Here is an 18,935-nt window from a genome sequence, read left to right on the forward strand (position 1 = left end):
CCATAGCTGCCTCCACTTCCTCCTCCAGAACTGCTTCCTCCACCATAGCTGCCTCCACTTCCTCCCCTGCCTCCACTTCCTCCTCCAGAGCTGCTGCTTCCACCATAGCTGCCTCCACTTCCTCCTCCAGAGCTGCTGCCTCCACCATAGCTGCCTCCACTTCCTCCTCCAGAACTGCTTCCTCCACCATAGCTGCCTCCACTTCCTCCCCTGCCTCCACTTCCTCCTCCAGAGCTGCTGCTTCCACCATAGCTGCCTCCACTTCCTCCTCCAGAGCTGCTTCCTCCACCATAGCTGCCTCCACTTCCTCCTCCAGAACTGCTTCCTCCACCATAGCTGCCTCCACTTCCTCCTCCAGAGCTGCCACCACTTCCTCCCCAGGATCCTCTTCCATGACTGCCTCCACTTCCACCTTGATATCTATTTCTGCTACCTCCAAAGTGGCTTCGTCCAGATTCATGAGATTCACTGAGAAGGAAAGATAACACAGAGAGAAAAATTAGTGACCCCACATACATATTCAAGGATGGACCTGGACAGAGTCAAGACCCAAATGTGTCTTCCTAAGGTTTCCTTCTGCAAAGCAGAGGACAGGCTGGGCTGGCATCGCGGCTTGAAGAGAGAGCCTCCCTCTCCCTGGAGCAAGGACTAGTCCCTTCTCTCATCTTTACCAACTTCCTTTCCCAAAGCCCAAATGCCTTGAGGTTCCCCTACAGCATGAAGAAGTCCTCAACCCACCAGACCCTTGTGTACAGGAACTTCCCCCCCTGCCACTATCTAGAGGGACAGATGTAGTGTCAGGAGCATAGAAATTCCTAGGGATTCCAGAGTCCTGGGGAACTTACAAGTCCTCCTGGCCACCCTCAAGGAGGCTGCGGTAGGTCTTAATTTCCTGCTCCAGCCGTGTCTTAATGTTGAGCAGAAGGCTGTATTCTTGATTCTGACATTCAATCTCTTGCCGGGTCTCAGTGAGCTGGCCCTCCAGGTTACTGATCTGCTCCTGCAACTGCTGCAGCTGTCCACAGTAGCGGTTCTTGGTGTCTTCCAAGGACTTCTCCAGGGCCGATTTCTAGGAGGCAGAAGGAGGCTGTAAGAGGGATGCTACATCATAGCTCCTCCCCTTCCTACTCCAGGGATCATGCCAAGCCTTCAGTGCTTCACCCTGACAGAGGGTCTAGAGCAGAACTACCAACCTTGCTGAGCTGAGACTGCAGCTCAATGTCCATCTCCTGAATGCTGTGCCGGAGCTGGGTCACCTCCTTGTGGTTGGACTCCATCTCCTGGCCTCTGGTCATCACCTCCTGCTCCATCTGGCTCATCTGAAAATCCAAGAGCTAAATGACAACCAAACTGGACCAGAGACTTCCATGGGCAAGGTTCTGCATCCACTCCCCATCAGGACCTTTGCCTCTGGGGCCAAGAGTGAACCAAAAACAAAGACAAGTAATCCTGAGTTCTGGGTCTGCTAGCTAGCCAGGGTAATCAAATTCTCCCAACTGAACATTCCTTCTCAGCAAGGCTTCGAGACTCTTCACACTTGTCCCCAAACCACCTTTCTAACCTTATTTCAAACTGACCCCCAAACACACACACACTGTAGACCATGGTCTATGCTAAGCACTGGAGTCCCAAGGAGGGAGTCATCAGAGAGCTCAGTGTGGCATGAGAGGCATACTATGTACCTCTACTAGATTCTGAGGGCACATAGCCTTACATGAGTTGTTCATGCTCTGCCTGGTTCACATACGTAATAAACCATGAGCTTCTTGAGGGCAGCAGTCTTATCTGGCTCATCTCTGAGACATCAGGACTTCACATAAAACCTGCTACTGACAAGCTACCCAATAATTGTGTTTGTGGTTTAATGAATGAAGACGGATAGGTGACAGCTGGACTAAGAGACGGAGGGGTGGGCAAATAAAGAGATGGGGTGGAAGAGTGGAGGGATCCGTGGAAGAGAGAGAGAGGTTGAATGGACAGCCCACTCTGCTCACCTGAGTCTCATATTGCATCTCAATGTCCTTGCGGTTCTTAGCACTAATCCGCTCATACTCCTCACGCATGTCATTGAGGATCTGGGTGAGATCTTTGCCAGGAGCAGCATTTATCTCCACACTGACATCTCCAGAGTTCTGCCCAGTCAGCTGATTCATCTCCTGCCAGGAACAAAGGAGATGTGAAGTCAAAGGGTGAGATCCTCTCCACCAACTTGTAACCCTCACCTCCTTTTTGAACCTCTCCAGAGGTTCAAAAAGGAGGCACAGTTGTGAAGGCAAAGCACAACTACCATCATAGGCAGTGCAAAGGAGGCACTGGAAGTGTCCTCATATGTCAGGGAGCCCACTCCCAAGCAGTGCCCCATAGCTGTCCCCTCACTGTCTCTGCACTTCTGTTCCTCCCTCTCCTCAATAAGCCACAAGTACCCAGGGCCATACCTCCTCATGATTCTTCTTGAGGGCCATCATTTCCTCCTGCAGAGACTCATATTGCATCTCCATGTCAGACTTTTGCATGGTCAGATCATCAAGCACCTTCCGCAAACCATTGATGTCAGCATCCACTCCGTGTCGTAGGCTGTTCTCCATCTCATACCTGCATACCAGCCACAGTAGAGAATGAGGGCACCTGTCCCTATAGGGACCTTCAGAGCAGTACAGGGTGGGGAAAGACTGATGACAGCAGAGGGAGTGGGAGCAGAACTCACTTCATCCTGAAGTCATCCAGTGTCATGCGAGTGTTGTCAAGATCCAAGAGAGTCTTATTACTGTTCACTGTGATGTTCACAATCTAAAAAAAGAGGAGATGGCATGGAACTCATGCTCCCCTGCTATGATTCCCTGCTGGGAGGGCAAGAAGCCAGGCAAAGCCGTAAGAGATGAGGACTCCATCCAGGAAGATGCTTAAGAAGTAGGAGGAGCTTCCAACAGCTGGTACGACCCACAGAACTCTCACAGGCTTCAACAAGGATGTTCAGTGTGACATTCATTCACTCAACAAATATTTAAAGATCTATTACAAAAGACACTGTGGAGTTTAGAGATCAATGAAATATTGCTCCTCAAGGAGCCCACAGTCAACTACCACATCCAAAGTTATCATAGAAGAACTCAAGGAAAGGAAAGATGACATGTGGCTATAGGGGATCAAGAAAGACTTCAGGAAGGAGGTGACAACTGAATTTGTCCCTGTGCAGCTAAGATTCCACATGGATAAATAGATGGAAGAGGTTTGGGGTAGAAGAAACAGGATATCTAGAGGCTGTTTATCAGAATTTGTAAAGGCAAGGGGAACAGGAGGGAACAGCAAATTGGCTAGACTGTGAGCTCCTCAAGACAAAGACCAAGTCTGCTACATCACTATGTCTGCCAAGGGCAACACTGAGGGTAGTCATTCATTAAATTGACTGAATGAATAAATGGATAGATGGACATTTGGATGGATGGATGAGTGGATAGACGGATGGATGGTGGGAGGGTGGGTAGATGGGGGAAACATGGGGAAGAATGGAAGAGTGGATAGATCACATCCATCCCCAGAGTTCTAGATCCTGTTCATCACGTAAACAATTGGCATGTGTACCTGGAAAGATTGAGACAAGCCTCTATAGAGGTCCAGGAGAAGTAGGAAGGAAGAAATACAGCTTCTAATTTCCCAAACTAGAAAGCTCTAAATTCTTAGAGAGTGAGGGGAGAGGCAAGCACAGATTTTCTCCTCTCTTGAGCCATATGATCTACCTGTTTAGGGCAGTAACACTCTTACCTGTTTTTCATGTGATTATAGAAGTTTCAAATCAACAGGGACCTAAGAGCTGGTCTGCCCATCCTCTGCATTAAATACATAGGAGAACAGGTGCAGAGAGGGCATCAGGTTTTCCAGGATCACACAGTGAATTGATGGCAGACCCAGGACTGCATCACTGGTTCTCAGCAGAGCGCCTCCATCTCTGTGCTCCCTCCACACTGCCTCTTCATTCCCAATCTGGCCAGGCCAGGAGGAGACCCCCTACATCCAGTCCCAGGTTCACCCATGTTCATCTAAGCCTTTTCTGCTCTGTTCAGACTCTGAAAGTGAGGAACATGATGATGAAAGCCCAGAGCCCAGGCCAAAATCCCAGCCCCGGTACCATCAAGAACCAAACAGTTTGTTTTTGATGAAAGCATAATGTTTCTTAAAAAATGGATTCCCTATTACCTAAGCCTAGGGTCTAACATCTGACCTTTTTGAAAGATGAGGCATGTGAGTGTGTGTGTGTGTGAGAGAGAGAGAGAGAGAAAGAGAGAGAGAGAGAGATACAGAGAGACCAGGAGAGAGGGAACAGAGTTTCCCCACTTACCTGGTTCTTGAGGTCTTCGATAGTGTCATAATAGGGCGAGTAGTCCCTGTGGAAGGTCCTGGGTCCCTGCTTGTCATACCATTCCCGGATCTTATTCTCCAGTTCCTTGTTGGCATTCTCCAGTGCCTGCACTTTATCCAAGTAGGAGGCCAGCCGGGAATTGAGGTCCTGCATGGCGGTCTTCTCATCAGCACCCAGAATACCACTGGCACCACCATCAAAGCCACTGCCAAACCCCCCAAAACCTCCTCCAGAAACACCACCAAAGCCTCCTCCAGAAACACCTCCAAAACCTCCTCCAGAAACACCTCCAAAACCTCCTCCAGAACTACCACCAAAGCCCCCAGAGCCCCCAAAGCATCCTCCAGAACCACCGCCGAAGCCCCTAGAACGTCCACCAAAGCTACCAGCACTAAAGCCTCCCCCAGACATCCCACCGTAGCTGGAGCCAAAACTGCCAGCACCTCCCCTCCCACAGGCCCCAGAGCTCCCGGCTCCGTAGCTACTGGAAGAGCTGAACCGGCCCCCTCCTCCACCAGCTCCCGAGCAGCTCATGCGGCTGAACGAAGACATCATGCTGCCCCCACTGCCCCCAGAGCTGCTGCGGCTCCATGGGGAGGACATGAACTGTCTGCAACTCATGGCTGGCTCGTCGGGTAGGAAGCAGTCGTTGGAGCGCTGCTAGCTCCCGAGTGCAGGGTACCAAGCCATCCCCAGGCCTTCCTACTTATACCCCCAGCTGAAGGTGGCACGCCTAGGTGTGCCCTCTGTCTGCACCAGCCTCCCCCTTCGGACATGAAGGAGGTCTGGGATCGGGAGGTGGCAGGGCTGCCCCAGGCTCAGCGTCCTTTGGTGACTGCCCGGAGGCAGCCCAGCCTCTCTCCATTGTGTGGGGTAATTTGGTGATATTAGGCTGTCAGGGGTGCCATAAATCAGCTCTGCTGCCAAGGGGGTGACCTAGATCTTGGGGTTTGGTCTCTGGCTGGCCTGACAGCAGGTCTGAGGCTTAGCCCCTCTGGGAGGGAAACTCCCAGGAGCAGAGTCACCTCCCACATTGATGATTATCACTGTCTGCACCCCTCCCTGCTCCCAACTTGTGCCCACTGTGTGGGTGGTAGGACTTGGGTACCAGGGAGTTATCATGGAGGATGGGGGAGGCACAGCCCCTGCCCGCAGAGAGCAGCCAGTGAGAGCGAGAAGACCAGCCCCTGCCCTCTCAGAGCCCCGGTCTGATGGGGAGCCCAGTCCTTGCTCCCAGAGACTCCAGTCTGAGGAAGAAGACAAGTGGCATGGCAGAGAGGCCAAGATGGTGACAAAGCAACATGACCACCAGCGCTTGGAAACGGCAACCAGGGCTCACACAAAGGACGCAGGAAAAGGACCAAATACATAAAGCAGTGCTGGTGCTGGCTGACCTTTGAGGAGGAAGGCAAGGGGCTCGACTGTCCTGGTCCTCCAGCAGGGCCCAGCAGGGGTTATGGAATTGACCTTGGTTGACTGCCTAGCCCGTACTGAGCACTGGGAGGGTTACAGAGATGTGTGGCTTTTCCAGCCCTCCTGGAACTTGCAAGCCCCCTACTCCAGCCAGAAAATGAGAAGCATGTTCTGGTGAGCAAGACCAGAAGACAGAAATAAGGAAGGCGGGGGGCTCGGGTGACAGACTACCTGAGTCAACCCCAGCTCCCCACTCACAAGCTGTGTGACTCTGGCAAGTTATGTATGTGCTCCATGCCTCTGTTCCCTCCTTGTAAAAGGATGTTGTTAATGGAGTGCCTGTCTCCTAGGTAGAGACCCATGAGAAGTGCTCGAGAAACAGTGTGACTGCCTATGGTCATTCAACCCCAGCAGCCCTCTGGACTCTGCCCTCACCTGGATCTTTGCCATCGGCTCATAGCTGCTCTCCCTGCCTCTCTCAGTCCTGACTCCTCCTCCACGCAGCAGCCGGAGTGGTCTTTCCAAACCCAGACTTGACCACATCACTCCAGTCACTTCTCTTCACCTCCAAGATAAGGTCCACCTTCCCGGCACTCAAGGCTCATACTGATCTTTCCATCCCAGCCCCATCCGCCATCATTCCCCAGACCCCCTAACCAAATCCTGCAATGCTCCCGAATGCCCCTCAAACCTCAGATAATGCTCAGAGCTTCCAGTTTGCTGCAATTCAAATATCCCTCCATCTTTTCTACCCAGAGACTCCTACTCATCTTTGACGACCCATTTGTGTGTCCCCTCTTCCATGAAGCCCTCCTGCATCCTCTTCCTCTGGCTTTGCACTTTGCTCCATTGTTCAACTGGTCCTTGTCCCAGTGCCCAGCACCATGTCTCATCCAAGTAAGATCCCAACCCATATGGAGTAAAGGAAGGATAACTGGTATCCCAGGTAGGAAAGGCTAAGATCTAAAGGTGAGAAGAGAGACACCAGGGGGTCAGCAACAGCTTCTGGAAAAGGCAATGACCTCTGGGCTGTAGCTACAGGATGCTCAGGCTTCATAAAGGACCAGTGTTTCTTGAGATGCTTTTAAGCAACACATGGAGACTGTGAAATAATATTGAGTCACATGGTGAAGAAAACATTTCTTTTTCTATTTTTCAACCTTCCGATCAGTCAAGGAGAAAATCCCAGCTGGACCCTACAGCCCCTTCAACATACCTCCCTAGTTGCCAATCACCATTTCACAAACCAAAGCTGGCCTTGGGCTCAGAACCTACAGGAAGCAACAGCATCTAGTTAGAAGTTAAGTATTTACTTACATCATTTCCTGCTATTTCCAGCAAGTGATTCTGATTTTTATTTTTTGGTAGTAACAGAGTAGTATAGGATTTCCTTCATAAGCATCTATTTGTTAAAATAACAGGTGAGCTGATGTGTCAAAATGCAGTAATTATTTAAATGGGTGATACAAAATACTAATATAAAATATTAAATGTCAAATAAAAAATTAAACAGGGAGTTCAAAAAAGTCTTGACGGCATTGTGTGAATGCCTAAGACACGGGAAACTTACACCACGGGTGGTGGCAAGCGTGTTGTTTGTAAACCTTTCCCAGGCTCCTGCCAAGCTCTGCTGGTGAGCCCAGCACCTGCTTGAGTTGTGATTGGAGCCCTGGGAAGGCCCTAGCCTTTTTAACCTCCTCCCCTGGTCCCCGTGTGAGCCTCCCACCCCAGGATGTGCACCCCATGTCCCGGATGCCAGAGCTGGACAGAGGAGGGGTTGGCAGAGCTGGGTGAGCAGGGAAGGCCAGAGCCAGAAGAGCAGCCCCTCTGGGGTTCTGCACGTGCATGCTCAGCAAAGGCATTCATGTCGGGGTGCGGATGGTCTGAAACATCCAGGCCTGACAGTGCTGGGGCAGTCGGGACCCGCCTCCCTGACCAGAAGCTTCCAGCTGGGGTAACTCTACCCAGGTGGCTTTGGTGAGAGAGCCCATTTCCAGCCGGGGTCCAGAGCCCTCCAACCCCTGTCCTCAGCCACCTCCTCCCTCCACCCTCCTGGCGACCCGAACCCACACACAGCTCAGAGCAGCACGTGACAACCTGCAGAATTCCCGGGCTGCCTGCGTTGGGGGTGGGAGGAGATGGGGGGTGGATGGGGACAAGACACCCATCTGCCAGGGGACAGAGAGGTGAGGACTTAACAGTGCATGTGCTCGACTGTCACAGCTGGCTCTCCCCTGAATTTTGGACTTAGCTGATCAATTTTCTACCTATACTGAGGGAACCCTGGTCACTGCCAGGCCTGCTCTTCCCTGAGGGCTACGAAGTCCAGGCCCTTCACACCTCCAGGCTGTCCCTGCGCATCTGCCCCAGGGCTTGCCACCCTCTCTCGAGCTCTCTCTCGGTCTCTCTCTCGGTCTCTCTGCTCCCTCCATCTGGCACTCCTCAATGGGGCTCAGGAGGCCAGGCCATGGAGTGGAGAGAGAAGGGGCTGCCTCCCAGCCCTGGGACCTTGGTCTCAGTCTCCTCATGAGAAGCCCTCCAACTCACGGTTGTCAGGGGCCATAAATACAGCGCGGGCATCAGGGCTCGCCAGGAGGGGTTGATGGATGAATGCCCCACTGCTCCCATGGGCGGCCCTGATCCCCACATCTGCCAGTGCCCTCCACATCTGGCCCTACTTCCGGTGTCAAGAGGAGCCTGCTGCGCTGGACAGTCCTATGGCCCGGAAATGAAGCCCTCCTCCCATAGCCCCTGGGCGCCGTCCCTTCCCCCCACCCCCCACCAAGTTCCCTGTCACAGGGATCCAGACCACGGAAGAGGGGCTCAGGGATGGGGGAGGCTCGCAGAGCCCTGGCCTGGGTGAGTGATTTCTTCTAGCTCACTCTCATACCCTCTCAGGGCTCGGGGCAGCCCTCTGAGTCCCAACTGAAACCCCCTCCTACAGGAAACCTCCAGAGCCCGAGTGAGAAATGACGCACACTCTGCTCAGGCACCCTGGAGCCTGAGACCCGGGGCGGGTCCCCAAGGCCAAGGCCACAGTCCACACCTGCCCACCACACCAACCCCCGCAGTGCAGGACCTGCCCACAGTGGGTGGGGGGAGTGGGACACAAGGGGCTGCTCAGATTCAGGCAAACAGAGGAGCAGAGAGGAAACCAGATCCACCTACAAGGTGTTCCCAGAGGGCAGCGGGGAAGGGGGCTGGGGACTGAGGGGGCAAGAACAGCCTTCCTCGGGCTTGCCTGCAACCAGCCACTCACACCTCACACTTACTGTGTCACTGAGCCCCAGGTGGGGCCCAGGGAGCACCCTGAGTCATCGTGCGTGGCTGTTCTGGGAGGCAGGCGTGGGCCCGCCGGCCAGGGCCTCCATTACCCATCTAGGCAGGGACTGCTTGCTGGCTCAAGGTCAGGCGCCTTCACCTGTTTGCCAACACTTCTGTCCTCACATCTTAGGCGACTGCCACCACCCCACATAGCCAGAACCCATGACACAAGTGGCCCTGGGCAAGGGTGCCAGGACATACCTAGCAAAGAGTTTCAGAGCACCAGCTCTTGGAGCCAGACAAGTCTAAGTCCAAAGCCAAGTTCTTCCACTCATTTGGGGAAAGTTGCTTCCCCTCGCTGAATCTCAATTTCCCCACTGTAAATTGCGATTCTTTTCTTAAGTGCTTGCTCTATTCCAGGCATTGTCCTGAGTGCTGGGGATAAAGCGGTGAGCAAGCTGGGCATTTGCCCCTGCCTTCTTGGACAGTTATGGGATAAAACAGATCCTCAAGAAGAAATGCATAATTCGAAACTGGGTTGGTAGGAAAATGGGGAGTACATAATGAAGATGAGGTCCATTTGGGAGATTGGGGAGGGCCTCCCTGGAAAAAAGACACTTAAGTAAAGAGTGAGTAGGAGTAGGCCAGAAGAGGAGCATCATCAGGAAGGCATAGACAGATGTGCAAACATCCTGAGGTGGAAAGGAGCGACATGACTGCAAAGGCAAAAGGCCAGTGTGGCTAAAGGGTTGATGGTAAAGCTTAAAAGAGCTAATGTAAAGCTACTTGTGTGGGTTCAGCACCTAGTGGGACATGTTCCTGCCCGTGACACTGTGCTTGCCCCCTAAATTCCCCTGGAACCCTGTGGACAACTTGGGTTCTCAGCCCTCTCTCTTGTTATCAGTCTACCCCTCTGGTCTGTGGAGCCCCTAGTAAGATCGAGGACTTGTGCTCAGTGGGGGTTGGAGAGGAGGGCACACAAAGTTTGGAGGACCATGATTTCTTCCATCAAGAAACCTCCAGGGCTCCAGACAAAACCCCATTGCTTTGCCTGCCCCGTTGTATTTAATTCTCACAATTGTTTAATGAGGTAGATACTAATTTTAGATCATTTTACAGGTGACAAAATTGAGGCTCAGAGAGGCCAAGTGTCTTGGCCACAGTCACAGAGCTAAACCAACAGAAGGTAGAACAGGGCTTATGCTCCAGTGAGTGGGAGCTAAGACGGACACATGGTTCAGGGCTCCCTCTCTCCATCCCCAGCCTCACACCCCTTCTGGGGCCCTCTCTACCTTCCTCTTCCCTTGGCCTCTCTCCTTGCTTCAGTCTGTCTCAATGCCCCCCATATTCCTTCACTCATGAAAGAGCACATTTCAACAAATACGTGTGAGTGAGTGGATGAATGAATGAATGGTCCTCACTGCCTAGTCCTAGCCCAAAGCCTTCACTCTTGTCTCTGACTCTGTCTCTGTTTCTGACTCTTTCTCTCTGTATCTCTCTGTCTCTGACTCTGTCTCTCTGTCTAGATGCATTCATTTCTATCCCTTTCTCTCATGCCGAGATGCCCCAAAGTCTGGAAGGGTACCTCCAAGGAAAAAGGTTCCTTTCCCAGGCCTGGCCCTACAGCTGATGGTACTACACAGGGAAGTACCAGCAGGAAAGTGCTGGCCCAGCAAAGGGCAAAGGAGGAGCTGCTCGTGAGTGTCCTGTCTGCCCGAGACCAGGCCCTTGCCCTGGAAGTCCCTAGCATCCCCGTGTCCCCTCTGTGGCACCATCCAAGCTCAGTGAGGTGGGCCAGGCTGCGACATCCGGACCTCCAGCCTCCTGGGCCTAGGATGTCCTTGGGGCTGCCCCCTCTGACACTCAGTTGTAGGACTAGTTTGTGTACATTACCCAAATCAGGTATTGGTGGCCTTGAGGAAGAGCCTTTCGCCAGATCAGATAACCACAGGCTGACATGCTACTTAGGCCCATCAAGTTTCCTGGACACAGTTGAGTTCCTTTCACAATAAAAAGGGCCCCCAAAACTAAAGAGGACCCAGTATTTCAAGGTGGGCCCATCCATAAGACAAAAACCTCGGAGTCAGCCAGGAAAAAATTCATACTGGTCCGGTGGGGCTCTCAGCCTGGTCCCATCCCTGAGCCAGAACACAGCAGGAAGGAAGCACAAGCCTGGTCAAGGACCAGAGGCCTGAGGACCTGGTCCACTTTCAGTCTGTATGACCTAGAGCAGGCCACCATCCCTCTAAGTTGAGGAGGTTGGAGGAACGGTCACCCACTCTCCTCCAGCACTGCCCCTCTGTACTCTGAGAGGGCGTGGTGAAAGTATCACTGCTGCCAAATGGCAGAGGCAGAAGGGAGCCAGAGAAGCCATGTGACCTACCCCAGGCCTCCCAGAGGCAATTCCTTCTGCCTCCACTAGACTGTGCTGTGGAGTCACTTTCCTGGTTTCCTATGGTTCAAATCCGGGGTGGCCGTGGGGAGGCAGTCTTGCTATTGTCGCCAGAGTCTGGCCCTCGTCTTTAGGTGGTTCTTGGGGTGCCAGACCTTGTGAACAAGATCATGGGTCAGCAGCAGGACTCAAAGCGTTGACTCCACTCTTCCCAGTGCAATATAGTGGTCAGGGACCCCAGAGAGGGAGGTCTCCATGTGAGCTTCTGGCATGGCAGCTCTCTCTGCTCTTTCCCTCTGGGACCCAGACAGGGTGGAACCCCCTCAAGGCCCACCGTTTGAGTTCCTTCCCTCCCACTATTGAACCTGCTTTCAACCAGGTGACCTCCAGCCACCATCGTTACCATCAAGCACGCCCACTTCCCCTACATTCCCTGCATACAGTGATGGTAGCCAGCCAAGAGGAGGGGAAGTTCACCACACCACACTCAAGTCTAAAAAATCTCACATTCTCTATTCCTCTAACGCAGATCTCTTTTGGGGGTGGAAACTTTAATCTGCCACCATCTCCACAGCAGAGTGATGTCTGGGAATCTTTATACAGTCTGGAATGTTCTAGGTTTCCATCCTCATGGGTGACTGCTGATAGGTTTGGCTCTTCTCCCAGGTCCATGTGGACTCCCAAATGGGAACCACTCCCCCGATTCCTGCCATACATGAGTTCATTGCCCAGCTGGGAACACTAGTCCCTAGGGTCTGGCATCCCTAAGGATATCATGTGGGTCTTATCACTCTTAGGGCCACAAAACTATCCCTTCCCAGTATCCAAGGAAACTCCTTCCAACACCCTCCTCCCTGAGTGGTCCCCTCATACTTCTGAAACTAATCATTCATCTCCAGAATGGAGCACCCTCCCCCAGACATCACCCCAGATAAACCCTTCCTAATGCCAAAACTCAGGTAAAAAGACATCTCAGAGTTTCAGGAACACAAAGCAGGCCTCTCTTCCCTGGGGTGAAGATGAGGTGAAGAGAAACCAACATCACTTCATTCCAATTCCTAATAACTCACCCTATTACTCTACCATTTATAGAACACCAACTATGTGCCAAACACAATGCTAAACTCTTTCCTGCATGAGATCATCCAATCTACCATTGGCCTTATGTGGTAAGGGTTTTTATTCCCTATTTTGTAAAAGAGGCTCTTTTCCAAATTCTTCCAGGCTAGTCAGTGTGGGAGCCAGAACTCCAGCCCAGGGTGTCTAATTCCAGAGCCAGGGCTCTCAAGATCCCAGATCCCTTGCTATCAAGAACTAAGACTTTCTTTAACCACGGTCCCATCCTTGGTTCCGCCTTGAAGTTTTATTCACACAGCCAAATGAATGAGCTCTTGAAATTGACACAGTGACTAGTCAACTCTTTCCTAGCTGGAGGCCATGAGCCCCACCCAACCTCTGGAATCTTCACTATTCACTCAGGTGAGATCCTCCCCTTTCTCCCCCTTTTCCAGGCCCCTACAGAAAGAAAGACACTTTCCACCAGAGAAGTCTCCTGCAACCTTCAACCTGGTTCTTAATGTGCATTCACCTACTGGATTACCATAGTAACTCCAAGAAGCTGAGTTCACCATGCTTACTAAATAAGTGAGGAAACTGAGACTCTCCAAGATCACAGAGCTAATACAGAACAGAGACAGTGTTAGAATCCAGTCAGTCTGTTCCCCAAGCCTGTAAAACTGCCCTCATGATAGATGAAGAATCACCACACATGAGAGGTAACTCACCCAGTATTGTCCACAGTAGTGCCATGAGCCTGCACAGTGACAGCCCCTGTGCTAAGGGGCTTCGTGCATTCTTCCAGCAAATCCTCACAAAAAGTCCATGAAGTAGGTGTGTCATTGTACCCACTTTACAGACAGGGAAAAGGAGGCTTGGAGATGATAATCAACCTGCACTACGTCAACTGATAGCAGGCTGGTTCAGCCCCAGCTCTAGAGGCAAGAGCAAGTGGGATGGAGGGAGACAACTTCTCAATAAAGCATGACTTCTTACTAGGTTTGTGGACCTCCACTGAGAAGTTTAGGGGACCCATGAACCTCATGAGTTATGTGCAAATGTGTGTGTGCTTATTGGGCTGAGGGAGGAGAGAAGATCTACGGCTTTCAATATATTCTCAAAGAAATCCCTGATGACAAATTGTTTAAAAAAAAAATCTTTAACCTTTCACAGTGCCTGGCACACAAAAAGCATGTTGTGTGCACGTTATTGGCAAGTAAATAAACAAACTAATGAATAAGTGAGTAAACGAATGAATGAGTAAGTGAATGAATGTTCCTCCATGCCCTGGGAGACCACGAATGACCTAGGGACCTAGGACACACTTCTATCTGTATCTTTCGAGATGGTGAAATCTGTCCCAGGACCTGAGCCCAGTCCACCCCCGGGCCCTTTCTCCCAGTCCCAGAGGCCGCAGCCAGGTGCTAAGCTCCAAAGAGATGCTTCCCCCGCTTTCTCCCCACCTCCACTCCTGACAATGACCAGGCAGAGGCGGGAGTTGTGCAACTCACAATGAAGCTTTATTGATTGCCAGGAGGGGTAAAGGTGAGGAAGGACTCAAGTGTGAAGTGCTTGGCGGGCAAGAGAGGGGATCCCCCAGTGAGATCTGTGTCCACGTGGGGGGCCTCCTAGGCCTGAGCAACGCTGAGCAGCCTCAGTTCTTGGTGCGAAGGACCTGCTCGTGGGTGGACACCACCTTGCCATCGTGCACATCCATGACCTTGGTGCGGATCTGGCGACTGGAGGAGGTCACTGGGGAAGAGGGGACAGAGGGTGTTACCAACAGCCGACAGGCGGTGGAGAAACAGAGTGGGGAGACCAGGGAGTTGATGGGACTTAAATGAACTATCTCCCTGCTGCCCTCTACCCTGACTATCCCTTCACTCACTGCCCTATCCTAGCACTGATACCATCAACACATTTTTTTCAGACTAGAGCTCCCTAAGGTCAGGAGCAGAGTCTGTGCCCTCAGACTGGAGGCTCTTACAGACTCAGACCAGACTGGTTCAGTCCAGATCAACCCAAGTGGACTGGTCTCAGGGGAAGAGTCACTTGGGGGGGGGCTGTCCTTGGTGCTGACCACCAGAACCATGGAGTCTGCCACAGACACCAGGGGACAGAAGTAAAAAGTAGAGGCCACCAGCTCCTAACGCTAAGGAAGATTTAGAAAATGGCTTCTCCTTCCCAAAGAGGTTTATTAGGGATCCTGGGTGAGAAAACTCTAACTCAGCCCCTCAAAAAGCCAACTCCCTAGACCTGCTGGGAGACAGGAAGTGGAGATGAGTCCAGGCCTGATGAGGAGGAAGGTCTTACCGTCTCTGGAGGACTGAGAGCCAGAAGAGAACTGGGAGGAGGAGAGGCTGTGAAGACAGAAAAGGGCAAGATCATTAGACACAGGGAGTAGAACAGGTGAATGGGGAAGAGGGACAGGACTGGGCTGGAGGGCAGTGCACTCACTGGGCGTCCTCGCCCTCCAGCAGGCGGCGGTAGGTGGCGATCTCCTGCTCCAGCCTCGTCTTCACGTCCAGCAGGATCTTGTATTCCTGGTTCTGCTGCTCCATCTCGCAGCGCAGCTGGGCCAGCTGCTCCTCCACGTTGCCGATCAGGTCCTGGATCTGGGCCAGCTGCATGCAGTAGCGGCCTTTGGTCTCCTCCAGGCTGTTCTCCAAGGATGCTTTCTGTGAGGGAGGGAAAGATCAGAGAGTCAGGGATCAATGAGGGTAGTCACTCCCTCCTGCCTAGTCCTGAGTCTAATCCATGCCTGGCAGCTAGCTCGCCTACCATGCTGAGCTGGGACTGCAGCTCGATCTCCAGGTTCTGCACAGTGCGCCGGAGCTCGGAGATCTCACTCTTGCCGCTCTGCACCAGCTCACTGTTGGTGGCCACCTCGCGGTTCAGCTCCTCTGTCTGCAGAAAAGAAAAAAAACCATTCACACTAGAAGTACCTGGAAGCCCAGTCTTCTGGGTCCCTTCCACCCAGGATGACACCCACCTTGCTGAAGAACCAGTCCTCGGCATCCTTGCGGTTCTTCTCCGCCATCTTCTCGTACTGGTCGCGCATCTCGTTCAGGATGCGGCTCAGGTCCACGCCGGGGGCAGCGTCCATCTCCACGTTGACATCTCCACCCACCTGGCCTCTCAGAGAGTTCATCTCCTGCACAACCAAAGCACAGTCCACAGTCAGGATCCTCACTATGGTTCCCCAGTCAGAGGTGTTCCTGGCCTGAGCATTGCCCTCCCCCATCTCAATTCCATCCCTTCCCTCCCAGCTCATCTTCTAAGCCAGTCCTCACCTCCTCGTGGTTCTTCTTCAGATAGGCCAGCTCCTCCTTCAGGCTCTCGATCTGCATCTCCAGGTCGGCTCTGGACAGGGTCAGCTCGTCCAGCACCCGGCGCAGGCCGTTGGTGTCGGCCTCCACACTCATGCGCAGGTTCAGCTCCGTCTCATACCTGGAATGACCCGAGAGGAAAGGAATGAGACACCCCTCCGGGCCACACTGAAGGCTTTGTTCTCTGCCCCCTGCAGCATCTTCCCATAGCCAGCCCCCCCTGTGGGTGGTTTAGGGAGTCCATCTTGAAAATGGCATGGTTGGACACAGCACCCATTGATGGCTGTGATCTGAGCATTCCTGGGGGCAGGGAATAAAGCAGTTCATCAGGCTGTAGAACTCAGGGAGGGGAGATGCTTCTGGCCCCACAACCAACAGCAGGCAGGACTCCAACTGCGACTGCCTCCTGCACTTCAAGGGCAGGTGGGGAAGTAGGGAACACCTCTCCCTAAAGCAATGGCACCCAAACCTGGCTGTGGATCAGAATCACTCAGGTAGCCTGTTAAGAATAACTCAATCAGAACTCCAAGGGTGGGGCCCAAGAAGCTTGTATTTTTACAAGCACCCCAAGGGGTTTTCACGTGGCCATCCTGGCAACTTGCCAGCTCTGTTTAAGGAACACGAAAATGCCCCAGCCTGGGAAGATTGGACATCCCGGGCCACCACTGCAAACTCACTTGGTCCGGAAGTCATCAGCAGCCAGCCGGGCATTGTCTATCTGCAGGAGGACATTAGCATTGTCCACAGTGGCCGTGAGGATCTGCAGATGGAGAGGACGCAGGTCATTGGTCAAACGGACATCACTAGCCAGACTTCACCGCAGCCTGAGCACATCAGGCTTGCTTTCCTGCTCTCACCTGAGTCTCCCCTTCTCCCAAAGCCTTTGCCACAGCAGCCTAAAGGAGAAGCCCCAGTGATCCAGCTCTGACCCAGGACTTTGCTGACTCCGGATCAGAAGAGTGGCTAGAAACAGCCCTGGCCTTGAAACCAAAAGCCCTTGAGTCATGGCTCCCGGTTCCACCACTGATGGGTTGCAGGGCCTCAGTTTCCCCCACCTACAGAGGAGAGGAGGGACCTGAGATTCTCAAGACTCCCTTCCCTGGTCTTATTCTCCTCTTTGTGCATCAGCCAGCCCTGCCAGTCTTCACACATTCCTTTTCGAGCCTGCGAGATCGTGGGACCTCAGGTGGGCATTTCCCAAAAGAGGAGACCCAGCAAGCCCATGGGATAAGAAAAGAAGAGGCAGAAGAACAAGAACAAAGATTGAACCCTGGATTGGCTGGAGTTCCCTCCCTCACCATCTGATTTACCTAATCCACAGAAGACATCAGAGCCAGACGCCCAGAAGCAGGATCAGTGGGGAGGGCTCCCAGGTTGGAGCAGGGGGTAGGGGTGGGGCTGGAGTCAGGTAACACCAGTCCTCCAGGCTCCCTCCTGTGCAGGCCATGTAAGGTGGGTCGTCACTGAGTGTCTCTGCTGGGTTTTAGTGGCCCCCCCTTCTGTGGGGAGGGGCCGGTGCCAGGGCTCATGGGCGGCAGCCGCCACGGCCCAGACTAATGAGCTAATGAGTGGTTTGGGTGTCTAGCCTGGTCCCGTTACAGCCTCGCTCCTCCCCTGTGCTGGGCAACAGGTAGCTGCCTCCTGCATTAGCAAGTGGGCCCAAGGGTTCTAGCCTCAGTTCTGCCACTGATTTGCTATGTGGCCTCGAGCATTTCCCAGCCCCTCTCAAAGCTTTGACTTCTCCCTCTGAAAACACAAAGGCAGGAATCCCCTGTCTCACATGGCCTGGGGTCTGGGGCCCAGAAGGCCATAAGCTAGGTCAGGGACGCTGAACAGCTCTGCCAGGGTGTCTGGAGCCAGAAGAAGGGATCTGGGGTTGGAGTCGGCCCTGACTTGGAATCTAAAGATGCCAGTGGCCTGAGGCCTCTATTGTTCCAGTGTGAGGTCACTGGAATGACAGGTCCTGCTGCCCAATCTGCACACCTTGTTCCGCAGATCCTCAATGGTCTTGAAGTAGGGGCTGTAGTCCTTGGTCTCAGCGGGCCTCTGCCTCTGGTACCAGTCCCGGATCTTCACCTCCAGGTCGGCGTTGGCCTCCTCCAGGGCCCGCACCTTGTCCAGGTAGGAGGCCAGGCGGTCGTTGAGGTTCTGCATGGTCACCTTCTCGCTGCCCACCAGGAGCCCGTCCCCACCACCGAGGCCACCACCAAAGCCAGCACCAAGGCCACCACCAAAGCCACCACCAAAGCCAGCACCCAGGCCACCACCATACCCTCCACCAAAGCCGCCACCCAGGCCCCCACCAAAGCTGCTGCTGCTGCTGAAGCCACCACCGTAGCCGCCCCCCAGGCCACAGGCACCCCCGGAGGAGTAGCGGGAGGAGGAGACCGACAGGCCCCCGTAGGCGCTGGGGGCCCGGCAGGACCCTCCGGCCAGGACAGAGGACATGCGGCTGGAGCCACCGCCGATGCCACAGGAGCCCTTCATGGAGCTGGAGGAGGTGAACTGGCGGCTGCAGGTGGTCATGGTGCCGAGGAAGGAGGTGAGTGAGTGAGCGAGCGAGTCGGCAGCGAGGAGAGAGAGGTGCTCAGGTAAGTTGGAATAGGATGTGGGTGCTTTATACTCCTGAGTAGGGGGCGGGACTGGCATTTTCCATTCCCCTTGGCTTTCATCACCCACAGGCCAGTGCCAACTCCCAGTCAGATCCCTCCCCTCCCCCGCCTCATCACGTCTATCATATTTTACTGGAAACTCATTGTTTGGGGTGTTTTTGGTTTCTCGTCCCGCCAGGCGTGATTCACATAGGAGGTGTGGGCCTGCAGGCTATACTTTCCCATCCGGCCCTAGGAGCCGCGGCCCTCGGGAGCCTGAGCACTGGGCTCAGCCAGGCGGTGGGGAGTAGGGCCTCTGCACCACAAACCTGGTGACCTGGGAGAGTCCCAGGAACCAGGTGGGCCTCTGACATCCACCGAGAGGAAGTCCATCACTCCAGGGGGTACCTGGCTGGAAAAATGCCAGCATGGCAAGGTTATGGGAGGCACAGGGATGCCCTCTCAGCATCACCATCTATGGAAAAAGACAAGAAGTTCTTGGGGGTCTTCCCAGATCTGCCTGCTAGGCTGTGCTA

At 53.5% G+C, this 18,935-nt stretch overlaps 2 protein-coding genes across 4 annotated transcripts; both read right to left on the bottom strand.

Annotated features, from left to right (window-relative positions):
* Positions 1-841: 841 nt before the first annotated feature.
* KRT9 (keratin 9) lies at positions 842-4,975 on the bottom strand (the record flags this gene model as incomplete). Its single annotated transcript, XM_080826654.1, has 6 exons — positions 842-1,069; positions 1,194-1,319; positions 1,995-2,156; positions 2,436-2,592; positions 2,705-2,787; positions 4,334-4,975. The coding sequence occupies 6 exons, from the start codon at positions 4,973-4,975 to the stop codon at positions 842-844; spliced, it is 1,398 nt and encodes a 465-aa protein (XP_080682780.1).
* An 8,997-nt stretch (positions 4,976-13,972) lies between these two features.
* Positions 13,973-18,517, bottom strand: KRT14 (keratin 14). Of its 3 annotated transcripts, none has more exons than XM_080826293.1 (8): positions 17,792-18,517; positions 16,486-16,568; positions 15,773-15,929; positions 15,472-15,633; positions 15,261-15,386; positions 14,937-15,157; positions 14,793-14,839; positions 13,973-14,231 (listed from the first exon to the last, which is right to left on the bottom strand). In XM_080826293.1, exons 1-8 carry the CDS (start codon positions 18,455-18,457, stop codon positions 14,134-14,136), a joined length of 1,560 nt encoding a protein of 519 aa, XP_080682419.1. In that variant the 5' UTR covers positions 18,458-18,517; the 3' UTR covers positions 13,973-14,133. The 3 variants fall into 3 exon arrangements, with proteins under 3 accessions (XP_080682419.1, XP_080682420.1, XP_080682421.1); XM_080826294.1 differs by lacking the exon at positions 17,792-18,517 and adding an exon at positions 16,666-17,030; XM_080826295.1 differs by lacking the exon at positions 16,486-16,568 and having other exon boundaries at positions 17,792-18,397.
* Positions 18,518-18,935: the final 418 nt, after the last annotated feature.

This window comes from Martes martes, assembly GCF_963455335.1.
Source record: "Martes martes genome assembly, chromosome: 16".
NCBI lineage: Eukaryota > Metazoa > Chordata > Mammalia > Carnivora > Mustelidae > Martes > Martes martes.